Source organism: Dasypus novemcinctus, chromosome 3 (genome assembly GCF_030445035.2).
Source record: "Dasypus novemcinctus isolate mDasNov1 chromosome 3, mDasNov1.1.hap2, whole genome shotgun sequence".
Taxonomy (NCBI): domain Eukaryota; kingdom Metazoa; phylum Chordata; class Mammalia; order Cingulata; family Dasypodidae; genus Dasypus; species Dasypus novemcinctus.
Window position 1 is genome coordinate 97897106 of NC_080675.1, and position 13304 is coordinate 97910409.

Sequence of the window (13304 nt, forward strand, 5' to 3'; positions counted from 1 at the left end):
CTTTGAGATATACAAACTGGAAGAATGACTGAGAAAAGTTTAAAGGGAAAAAGCTGAGCTCAGGAGAGAAATTGTGAGCTGAACTCAGAGATGATTATGATATTCACATCCACAAAACTGTGAGAAACACATTGGGTGTGTAGTGAGGAATGGTGCTGCAAAATTAGTGGCATCATACAGAGGTAATAATTGATACAAGGAAGTGCTGAAATGGCCAAAGAAGAGAGAGAGCAAAGGAGGGACAGGAGAGAGGCTAATAAGGGTATAATGTAAGAGAAAGAGAGGGGTAGAGGAGCAGAAGACAGAGAAAAAATTGGGGAACAGTTAAGACTTTAGAGGAAATCTATTTATAAGGAGCAATAGATTGGACAAAGAACGGGAAATATAGGAGTTGTCATTTAGCTTTTGTAACTTGGTCTTTGAGATATTTGATAAAGTAGTTTCCCTGGTTGTGGCAACAAAAGGCATAGTTGAAAGTGCTAAGGTCTGAATCTGTGGATAAGAAGTGGAAAGAGAAGGTGTAAATGCTCCTTCAATAAAATTCTTATAGAGGAGAAATTAAGAAAAAAATGCAGAACAACCAAAGAGTGTAAGAAGAATTTAGAGGAGTTTTATTCATTTACTTTTGTTTCTCCCATGAGTAAGACTGAATACAGTTGTCCATAGATGGGAAGGAGAAGATAAAAAGCAAGAGACCACAAATACAAGTTAAAGATGGTTTAATTCAGTGGTTCTCAGTTGAACATAGTTTTGCCCTCCAGTTGACATTTGCAATGTCTGAGAACATTTTTGATTGTCACAACTTTAGGGAAGGTACTACTGGCATCCAGTATGTACAGGCCAGAAGTGCTGTTGAATGTCCTACAGTACATAGGGCAGTCCTATACAACAAGGAATTATCTGACTCAAAATGTCAGTAGTGCCAAGGTTGAGAAACTCTGGCTTAGTTGAAGGAACTCTAATTTCATGAAAAATTAGAGGGAAGAGCATATATTAAAGGGCTTTACAAATATGGCTTATTGCAAATGGCATGGAGTTTATATCATTCTGGTTTAAGAGAGTACACTAGTATTGAGGAGAGCTAGTTCTGGAGTCAAAGGCTGGGTTCGAATTCTAGTTCAATGTCTTACCAGCTGTGTAATTCTGGACAAGTTTTATACCATCTCTGGTATAAAATAAAAAAATATATGTATATTTACCAGTTTATTTTTTGCGATGAGGTTAATAATAGTATTTACCATGTGGTATTCTGGGAGGATTCAATTAATAAATATAAAGTACTTAAAGGGCCTGGAACTTTGCTGCTATATAGTAAATTTTGAATATTATTTTTATTACTTGATTTGAAATTCCACCTAAGTGCAGTTATCTGACTGCTTGCTGATTACTAAACCTGTCTGATTCTCAGTTTTCTCCTCTGCAGTTTGGGAAAAATAATGCCTTCTTCACAAATCTATGGTGATGATCACTTGATACAACATATATGCCAGCAGTTAACACCGTGGTTGCTATCTCCCAGGCTTGCAACAAACCCTTCTTTTGAAGATTATATAATTTTTATTTATCATTGACTAAAATCTATCACATTCTTTTAGTTTAAATACTTTACATTCATATAACAAACATTTTCATTAGATAGAACTGACCATATCACAATTAAAAAATCTATAAACCTGAACAAGAACAGCTTTATTTTAGAAATGGGGTGATAGAGAAAATGCCTCAGACATGGGAAAGGATAATACTATAATTTGCACTGTGTTTCAGAATCCCCTCAATTGTTGTTCTCTTACATGATATTATAATCACTGGTTTCATTTTTGTCATTCTTACTAATGCCATAGTACAATTATTATGGGTCATCTTTATCTCTTTGCTCTGGCTCCAGTGTCCACAACAATGTCCCATCTGTAGTGTGAGCAAGTGAAACACTTCTCAGAATATTCTTGCAATAAGAGTGCATGAAATGACCCATGACCACTTGAACCTTATCTGTGTGGGTTGCATACATCTAAATGAGGGGCTATGCTTATATCTAGGGAAATAAGAATACAAACATCTTCCACTGCCTATTTATTTCATACAAACGCCAAAGTTTTTCCTAAGTGGACAGAATTGCTCTAAGTTCCTTAATGGACTGTGGTCAAGAGTTAATTGTCAGAACATGTACAGTTTCCTAAAATAGAATCTATGAAGAGTTTTTCCAGCTCAACCAAACTAGATTTATATAGCAAGGCTATATCTGTACAGAAAAAAATAAAGAGATGCAAATTTGACATAATTAATTCAGTAATTAATTCTAAGTATTAATCAGACTTCAACCAAACATATTTTTAGGAACATGGGAAATTTACAATTTTATCATTTTTCATTTATTTTTGCAAAAAAAAATCCCCAAACAGCTAATTTATTCTTTCATTATGTATAAAGAAGTAATTATGTCATGGAGAACACAAGGCAGGGGAAACATAAATTGACCCATATCTAATTCTGACAGCACAGAAAATGGAAAAGTTAGATACTGCTCTCGGATGATCAGACAAAAATGAGATTTAGGGAATTTAAGAAAAGACAGTACAAATTTTTCAAAATTATACAGATGAATAATTGACAAATTGGGTTCCTTCTACAGACCTAGATAATACAGATCCAGCAGTATCTCTTTGTCTAGGAATTGTCTAAATTGTATATATGACTGTTGCAACAGCCAGAGAAAGAGGATTTTTATTAATTTTGGATATATAACATAATAAGATCATCTCTTATATAGCAATTGCATTAATAGGAAAATTTCATAAGTTGTCATGTTTAAATATTAAAACCTTCTGTAAGGTATGCATTTTTTTTTACCTCCCCTGCCATTAAGATAGGGAAATTAATTCTAAGAAAAATTAATTGTCCTGAAGTTACACAACCAGTAAATATTAAACCATGAATATTTTTTTGAAATTTAAAGATAATGTTGTTCTTAAAGATTCATTAAAATTAACAATGGAAAATCATCACAAGACCAACACATCTAAATTGTTCTTGCTCACATAGAAAGCATATGAACTGGGCTTAATTTACTCCTCTGGTCTTATGATCACAACCAGCCAGTTAATGGGTGAGCTAGTTTAATATTCTGTGAAACAGATCATTGATAATATCCTAAATCTCAAGGGCCTCTAATGAGAAAGACCAAATTATTAAGCATTATTTAGACATTATACTAGCTTCTTCCTACTCTCCAGGTCTATTTAAAATGGTCTCTTTAAAACTTTTATATTCAGCACATACTTTATCTGGCATGTCAGAATCCTTCACGTTGAAGAAATTCTTAGTCTGTATTTCTGATCTCTCTATTGCCTTTCCTTTAGGGTTATTTCTCTGCAAGTCTGCAAATTGGATACATGGATAATGTCAATTCTTCAGTGGTGTCTGAGTTTGTATTGCTGGGACTCTCTAATTCTCAGGAACTCCAGCTTTTCTTTTTCATTTTCTTCTCTGTGTTGTATATGGCCATCGTGCTGGGCAACCTTCTCATTATCATCATGGTGACTTTTGATGCCAGCCTGCACTCTCCCATGTACTTTCTCCTTGGAAACCTTTCCTTTGTAGATATCTGTCAGGCTTCCTTTGCCACCCCTAAGATGATTGCAGATTTTCTAAGTGAACACAAGACCATCTCCTTCAGTGGCTGCATAGCCCAGATTTTCTTTATTCACCTTTTCACTGGGGGAGAGATGGTGTTACTTGTCTCCATGGCTTATGACAGATATGTGGCCATATGCAAACCCCTTCACTATGTGGTCATCATGAGCAGGCGGACATGCACTATTCTGGTAATGATTTCCTGGGCTGTGGGCTTGGTACATACATTTAGTCAGTTATCATTTACTGTAAACCTTCCTTTCTGTGGACCCAACGTAGTAGACAGCTTTTTCTGTGACCTGCCTCGAGTGACCAAGCTTGCCTGCCTGGACTCTTACATCATTGAAATACTAATTGTGGCCAATAGTGGAATTCTTTCCCTGAGCACTTTCTCTGCTTTGATTGGCTCTTACATCATTATTCTTGTCACTGTCTGGTTTAAATCTTCTGCTGCAATGGCCAAGGCATTTTCCACATTGGCTGCTCATATCACAGTGGTGGTATTATTCTTTGGGCCTTGCATCTTCCTCTATGTGTGGCCTTTCACCACCTATCCTGTTGATAAAGTCCTTGCCATATTTTATACCATTTTCACCCCCATCTTAAACCCTATTATTTATACTCTGAGGAATAGAGATATGAAAGATGCCATGAGAAAAATTGTGACCCATTACTTGAGGTCCCAGAAAGTATCTGAAATGCCACTAGTAGTGAGGAATTCCCTTCATTAAAACACAGTTCCTTCAAATTTTCCAAATCATTACTCTGTCTTGAAGATATTCATTATGTTCTTTGGTCATATTGCAACTGTGGGGAAAGTAATGAAGAAGCTGACATAGAGGGTATTTAATAGCTTCTAACAAGTCTTTACCCAGGTATCACTTAAGCAAAAGTTAAATATAAAAAAATATAATAAATATATTGCTGTCTAAATGATTATCTGCTGTTGAAATAAAATATGGAACTATTTCACATGAGTAGTATGTATGCATTCATTGCTTTAGTTACTGATAAATATGAATATGATAGAGAAAAAAATATGAAAGCCACATTTTTTTGGCGAGGTGTAAATTTAGACTTTTTTTCTGACTTTGAGTCTCCTAGTTAGCATGTCTGAAGAATCTATGTAGATTATTAGTGTTTAAGAATCTGAAACTGAATTTTCTCAAATTCAGCAGCTAACCAATTCTCTTATTTAATATAAAGGCAAAGGCTTAAATGAAGGTTGTTAAGTTATGAGATCCCAACCACTCTCCAATCACACCTATCGCATATGGTTTTCTAATAATAAAAATGCTTTTAAATATGGAATTATAAGAAATCATGAGATTCCATTTTAAGCATTCCATTTAATGGGCTTCTTTGATTAGTTTGGATAATTCCAATTACCCCTGAAATTATGAGTTGTAAAAAAAAGATGGGAATCTAGAAAACTGAACCATATCACCACCAACTTCTCAGTGCTGTGGGCAATTGAGCAACACTTTGAATTTGGAACAAAATATGAATAGTTCAGTGATAAAGAATCATTGTTAAAATACATACCCCAGTTAGCTATCTGAACCACTCAGATTTTCACCCTGGATTCTAGTGACTGTTAAAGGATTTATTAGTGTTGATTAGAGTTTTCAAGTTTACTTTCCCAAAGCCCTCAAGTCATAAAAATCTAACAGACTGATATATACATTAGTCTCTTCTTCATGCCAAGGATCAGAACACTAGATTTGTACTTTGCTGTTTTTCTTCTCATCCCTCCAACACCAGCTAATCTTTCCTGAACCCATCTCCAACAGAACCATCATTAAGAAGACTGAAGGTTTGAGTAACTCCTTTTCTCCCATACCACCCTTTTTATTTTCTCTCCCCAAAGCATCTTAGTTCTTCTGACACCTGCTTTGTTTTTTTCTCTCTCTCATTTCTACTTTCAAAGTCTGCTTTTGAGTAAGGGTAACACAATAATTTGGAATTCAGTGTAAATTTAAATCCACCAGTTATCTCCCATAGTAATTTGTACACCTTCATGCTCTTTCTATTTTAGAATACAATTCCAAGAATATTGAGAGAAGAGTGTTGGGAGATTGGCTCTAGAACAGGGGTATGAAGACGAGATCTTACCAATGTCCCTGACTTTCTACCATGCAGGATGCCTAGTATTCTGGCCTGCCCTTGTGGGATTTTCCTTCTTGAATTAAGGACTATCTACCATATGATTTTCTCCTAGTCAGCTTGGTACACCAAAGCATTAGGAAGGTGTGATTCATTAAAATGCTTATTTTTTGTTTCATAGTTAGGTGAATTAATTGCTCTAATTTGAGACTGAGCTTTCTTTGTAGCATTTTATATAAACAGTTTGTATTATATCTAGTGAAAAATGAGAATCAACATGCTAATAAATTCAGGAATTACATAAATTGCTTAACTGAACTATTTATTAGCTACACAGACACTCATGATATTCTTTGACTTAGGGACGCCTTTGAAAATATGAGGAATTCTATAGCTCCCTTTCCCAAGAAATAGCATAAAGACTTACACATAAGATTGTTACACAATTTCTTTCTTTCACAGTTTATTTCATTCATATGAATCAAATATAAACACATTTTAAAAATTACCTCCTTTTTTACTTTTATGTTTTTTAATGTAACTTAATAGAATTTTCTTGAAAAAAATATAAATGCAAATTATGCAAGTAAGAAAAGTAAAATTTTAATTCTGTTTGGTTGTACATTTTATTTTGAAGGCAGCCTAATAGGAATAAGATAATCTTAGTAGAGTGATCTTTGACATGACAATGCACACACTATCTATGATGTTCAATTAACTCCACATTTTTATTTTAATGGAATCCCTGAGACATAATGATATGGATACAAAATGGAGATAGAACTCGCCTAGCTAGCACTATCACAGGAAAGCACAAGTCAAAGAAGCACTTCTCCCACTTTCTTTGAATTGTCTTCACATGCCCTCATTTACATTGCTTGCAAATGAATTAGGATATCTGTTCAAGATCTCTTTCAAAAAAAAACAAAAGATAAGGTGTTATCTGAATTTCAATTAAGTTCTTCCAGAGAATGTCAGAGAAGTCAGCAAATTTTTGTATAGTTGAAAAAAACAGGATATTATTAATTCTTGATAGAATCACTTGAGGAGGTGACATCACTTGAGGAGGTGACATTCAAATGTTTAGATGTTGATAAAGTTGACTACTTTATAGCAGTAGACAAAATTTTCAAGGTTGTTGGAAAAATTTTCTATACCAAAATGTGCCAACAAAAAGAACAATGGTCACAATAATGTGTAGAGTTGTTTTTTTTTTTTTCAATAGGGTAACAAGAGCAGATATGTTGTAGAAAATTACAAGTACTTAATTTAATAAAAAGTATCATATTTTCTTCTTTGGAGAAGTCCTTGAGAAAGAAGCTATGCCAGTTATCAATTTATTACCTCTTGACCCCAAATCCACCCTTCATTTGCCTGTCTTGTAATATTGGAGCTGTGCTCTGTAAACTTTGATCCTTTTCCAACTGTCAGAAGAGATTGGTAGATGAATATGACAGAAGGAAGGGGTTTCTCTTCCTAGCTCCAGCATGCTCCTCTCTTCTTGCTTCTTTGCTGCAGCTGCCAGTGGCTTATGGCTAGGACAGCCAGTGGTGCTTACCTCCAGCAACTTTTCTTATCAGATTCAACCAGAAGTTCCCTATTCATCTGATCAGACCCACCATCTGTGGATCAGCTCTGGCCCCGGCAACCCAGAGATCTTCTGCCTACCCACTGGGCCACACTTACACCCTCTGCAAAGACACCTGAAACTCTGAAACACACCCTTGGGGATGCAATCCCCACTTCCATGTTTATTCCTTCCTTCAGTACGTTCCCTCAGCCTCAAAATATTCTCTAGAGTTCTCTTTTATTCCCTATTAGTAGCTAATCTCCTATTATCAGTTGCTAATTATTTATATTAAATGTTCCCTGTTCAAATTACTTGTGTGGTTTCCATTTCTTGGCTGGATTCTGACTGATAAAAACTTTTAAGCATTTTGAAGATATTGAAAAGCCAGAAGCATCCAAAAGTGACTTACAACATGTAAAACATATAATGAAGGAAGTTAGGAGTTGACAGAAATAAAATATGTACATTGTATCATCTATCTACTTAAACACTTAAGTGAAATTCATCTATGGCATGCTTCAAAATATAAAATAATCTAGGATATGTGGAGTGACTGACATCATTTCATAAACCTGTTATTTAAGTTTCTTTTTTTGCCTCAAATCAGTTTGATGATTTCCATAGCTGCTTCAAAGGTTTGTTGTTCGTTTGTCTGCTACTGTTTTGTTTGCTTCTTTTTTTGGTGACTGTGTCAAGAAACCTGGTAGAGTGCTTCTGCAATGGGAGTTAATTCAAGTTTCTAACATTTTAATCATTAAAGTTTATACAAAAGTTTTAATTATTAAAAATTGAGGGGGAGGAGATGTGACTCAAGTGTTTGAGCTCCCGCCTCGAACATGGGAGGTCCTGGGTTTGGTTCCCAGTGCCTCCAAAAAACAAAGAAACAAACAAACAACATGGCTCAGCAGTTGAGCACTGACTTCCCACATACGAGGTCCTGGGTTCGATTCCCAGCCCCCAGCACCGCAAAAAAAAAAAAAGAAATTGAACCCGCTTTTCATTAGAAGATTCATATTTATGAACTTTCACTTAAAAAAGATAAAACTGCCACTTTACCCTGACACTGTTCCGACACCAAACTGGAAGAAGCATAGCTTTGTGTGTAAAGTCAACAATACATAAACTCTTTTGCCTAGAAATACTTAAACTTGCAATAGTCTCAATAATAATATCAATGTGATTTTAATTTAATTTCTGTCTATGGCAAATCATTTAAGGTGTATAACCTTGCAGTTTTGATTAGATTTGAGATATTATACACAGTTTATTTTTTTAAAGTAAAATATAATCAAAATAATTTGGTAATAAAATTTTTTGACATAAATTTCTAAATAATATAACAATAACCAGAATTCCTTTTTTCTCTTGAGTTCATAGCTCTCTTTAACTCATTCTTACACCACTGGAAAGTCAACAGAAAAATATTTAACTGTATCCAAATACTGAAAGAAGAATTCAAAATTTTAGTAAATGTGAAAATAACTCTAATTAATTTGAAACAAAGTAAAGTGTCTGAGCTGGATATCCAAAGACTTAGATTTAAATATTGGTTCTATTACTCTTTTTGTGACTTTGAGCTCTTATTTGCCTTTTAATCAGGTCATCTATCTCTTTGAAGTCCTTCAATTTCTATCCTTTACTCTTTGGATAAAAAAGAAAGACTCTTTAACCTGGTTGATAAAACTTTGCAGGATTTGGTTCCCTACTTTATCTCTACCCTATTCCCACACCATCATTTGGTTAACATAGTTCTCCCTGACTAAATTGCAAACTCCATGAGAACAAGGACTATGTCTATGGAAGATAAACATTCTCAAAGTCGTTTTGATAATCTGAACATTAAAAAAAATTATAAAACATTATACCAAAGATTGGGACAGACATTTTCTTTTGTTTCCTCAGCTCACAGAATATTACCTCTGTTATCCTTATCAAATAAGTGAATGAGTAGTGTATCAAACAAGGAACAGAGACTTACTGCGGAGCTCAGAAGCTATTTGAAGGAGCTGATGTGATATACCAGATTCTAGAGAAGAGGGGGTGACATGGCCAGTGGACAGTGTGCCTCAAGATGCTAGCTTCTGATAAAAGGTGAAGAAGCTTTACTTCCACTGACTAAAACAACTTGCAGTAATGATTCAAATTAACCCAGGACACAGATGAAGTACAATTACCAGGAATGCAGAGTAACAGAGATATCCAGAAACAACAAAGTAGATGATTGCAAAGTCATTCTGATGGTCTTTCTTTTTTTTTTAAAGATTTATTTATTTATTTATTTATTTCTCTCCCCTTCTCCACCCCCACCCCCACCCCAGTTGTCTATTCTCTGTGTTTATTTGCTGCATCTTCTTTGTCTGCTTCTGTTATTGTCAGCAGCACGGGAATCTGTGTTTCTTTTTGTTGCTTCATCTTGTGTCAGCTCTCCTTGTGTGCAGCACCATTCCTGGGCAGGCTGCACTTTCTTTCACTCTGGGCGGCTCTTCTTATGGGACACGCTCCTTGCCCATGGGGCTCCCCTATGCGGGGGACACCCCTGCGTAGCAGGGCACTCCTTGTGTGCATCAGCAGTGCCCATGGGCCAGCTCCACGCGGGTCAAGGAGGCCCTGGGTTTGAACTGCGAACCTTCCATGTGGTAGACGGATGCCCTAACCACTGGGCCAAGTCCACTGCCCTGATGGTCTTTCGAGGGTCAGTAGGGGAAAACAAAACCTGGCATTAGAGTCTATGAATAATTCACCGTAGTGTTTTATTTTTTTGACTTACAAATATATTTCATTATAAATACCTTTCCTCGGAGAAGATCCTTTCCAAAATATGTGCTATATTTGCAATATTTAAAATTCCAATATATATTAACAGGGTCAAATACTCAAATTTACCATGAAGGAAGTTTAAGAAAATCTCTCAATTCTAATTTGTGATGAATTTCACATAATTAAGGAAAAAAATCACATCACTTACTCCCTAACTTTCTGAAACTCCTGGTTTCCAATTACAAAATTTTAGTGAATTGTAAAACATTTCAACTAAATGAAGAGGATCAGTTTTGAAGCAGGCAGTTTTTGACCCAGCTTACCTGCTCATTGATATCTATAGAACCAGAAAATCTCATAATTAAAAGAGGCACTGTATTTAACATCATCTTATATTTATTCTCTTTGGATCTAGAGCTTCATGTCCAGAATATTTTACAATGTCTTTTGAATTGGAAAATGCAACTGAAACTCACTGCATCTTCACCATGAAGAGCAGAATTCATACATTCTTGCAAGAGTGGAAGATGTGGTCAACTCTTCCAAAGCACAGATTGTTGGCTCATAAATCTTAGCCCAGTTTTATTGAAGATAAGGGCATGGAAGTTTGGTAGCAGAGTGGTGTTTCTCTGCCTTGCAATTGGAACTTGTCCCACTTTCACTTTGCTTCTCCTCCAGAAAGACCTGGGGACAATGGAAAAGGCAGAATGGAAATAGTGATAAATTACATCTTTTTATCTCCGCAATCTCAGAAGGAAAATTCTCAAAATTTCCTCATAAATATGATGTGTATTGTAGAATTTTTTGTTAGAAAGTTTTTAACAGAATAAGAGTTTTCATATATTATTAATTTTCTAACTTGCTTTTATTAATTTTTCAGTTTTAAAATTTTTGATTTTATTTTTTTAACTTTATTTTGAAAGACGTTTGGTTTACAGAAAAGTTACATAGAAAATATAGGGGATTCCCATATACCCCACCCCTTCCCCCTTCACATTTCCTCTATTAATAGCATCAATTTGTTATAATTGATGAACAATATTGAAGCATTGCTAGTTTTTACATTTTTTATGCATCAATTGAGATGAATGTATCTTTTTTTCCTTTTATTTTATTATGTGGTGAATAACTTTAATTTTGAATGTTAAACCAAATAGCATTATTACAACAAATCCCATCTTGCCATTATGTACTATAATTATTAGATGTAATTATGCTTGATTATTTTGCTAATTTATTGCTTAGGTGTTTTATATCTACATTCAAAAGTGAGTTTGGCCTACAATTCTCATTTCTCATAATGTCTTTCAGGTTTTTCATCAGGACTTTATATAGCCTTTAATTTTTTTAAAAATTGTCTAGTAATTTCTATATAAGTTTAGTGATATTTCTTCATGAACTAAATGTTATCAGATACAACAAGTAATGATTTCTAGCTATCATAGCAGCAAACCATCATGTGTTGGAAGTGGTACATGTGAGATCAGTCTGAATTAGGCCCCCAAAACACAAATAATCAGCATCAATAGGTAGTCCAGGGACTCATGTTACCTAATTCTGGTGCACTGATCTTTCCTTTTAGCTCAATTTTGTGGTCTCATGGGAGAGTATCTATGGACCGCACAATTCTAGGACTTGAGTGCCAAAAAAAAAAAAAAAAAAAAAAGGGGTTTACTGCTGCATTACAGCCTTCTCCGAGACCCTAATGGGCACTGGTGAGGGGAAATTCTGTTGTTAGAGCTGTTTAGTTATTAAATTTAGTTGGTAAACTGGTCAGAGGTAAAAATAAATATGAATTCCTGGACAGTGAAAAATAGCTTTACTGGTTTGTTAGGGGCCTTCAAAGAACAAAGTTAGAATATCAGAGAAAGATGTTCTATTCTGGAGGAGAAGAAAGAGGAAGGCACTGTGTGAGGATGCACAAAGGTGTGGATTTTCCTATCTCACATCAATGCCCGCCAGAGAGCTCTTAGAAAGTTGATCTCACTACTGCTACCACTGCTTCTGAATGCTTGGCAATAGAAAAAATTGGTGTTGAGAACTTGATAGGCTGCCATTCCCCACAGGGACCACATCTATTACTTTGCAAGTCCATTCTATTACATGTCTTAATGGCCAAAGGAAGCAGTAGGTAGCGTGCCTTTCATGTCTTTTCTTTGCCATACCTTTGACAATTTAACTGACAATGAAAAGTTCACTCTTTCATTTCTCCTTTTTGTTGATTTTCCATTCCTTTAAATACTTACAAGAACGATTCATTTTCTAATCAGATATTTTGATGTCTTTAAAATTAGGAATATTGTTTTTATATCAAATGTGCTTTAAATATCTTCAGCAACACATGATGTATGTTTCTAGTTAGACTCTCATTTACAATGAATAAAAGTAGGTTTTCCCCATCTCCTACCAAATTATTTTGAAGCTTTGCCATCCGTAAGACAAAGTTGACTCATGATTTATTTCAGTTAATATGATCTTAGTTATGAGTGAGTTGAGAACTTTTATGAAATTTGGTCATTTGTAGGCTTTTTCTGTTGTATGGACTGCTTGTGTTTGTCTTTACTTTTTTAAATATGGTTGTTGATGTTATTTCACTTTCATTTCTAACAATATTTTTATTTATAAGGAATTAGTCTTTCCTTGGTAATACATGTTACACATATTTTCCAGTTTGCTGTTTTTATTTAATGTTGATTATGTTTTCTTTGATATACCAAATTAAAAATAATTGTGCAGTAAAATCAATCAGTTTTATCCATTACGGTTTCTATATTATCATACTTAGAAAGGACTTATCAACTCCAACATTTAGAACAAATATTTCATCTGTAGTGTTTTTTTAGTTCTCTTATAAATATTTGTGATTTAATCTTTGACTGAACTGAAATTTATTTCTCTCTCAGAACTGAAATATAGACTGAAATTAATATTTTCCACCATTTTCATTTCTTTAATAATAATTTGATAATATATTTCCTTAAGTTATTATAAATAGGTCTATTATTAAAAATATTATTTATATATTTGGTTCTATTTCTAGATGTTATGCTGCTTCATTTATTGTCCTATTACTATCTATATTTGTTTTAGTACCAAATTTTTCAGTTCTAAACTTTCTAATATATTTTATTATTAAGTAAAGATTCATCTCTTTGCTAATTCTTTACTTTCTGTTCTTACACATTCATCTTCCTAATAATCTTCATCTTCTATTTTAACCATGATTTTTTAAAGGTAG

General features: G+C 34.3%; 1 protein-coding gene across 1 annotated transcript; it reads left to right on the plus strand.

Moving 5' to 3' along the window:
* Positions 1-3392: 3392 nt before the first annotated feature.
* Positions 3393-4364, plus strand: LOC101432169 (olfactory receptor 4K5). Its single transcript, XM_004482711.2, has one exon. It carries the CDS (start codon positions 3393-3395, stop codon positions 4362-4364), a length of 972 nt encoding a protein of 323 aa, XP_004482768.2.
* Positions 4365-13304: the final 8940 nt, after the last annotated feature.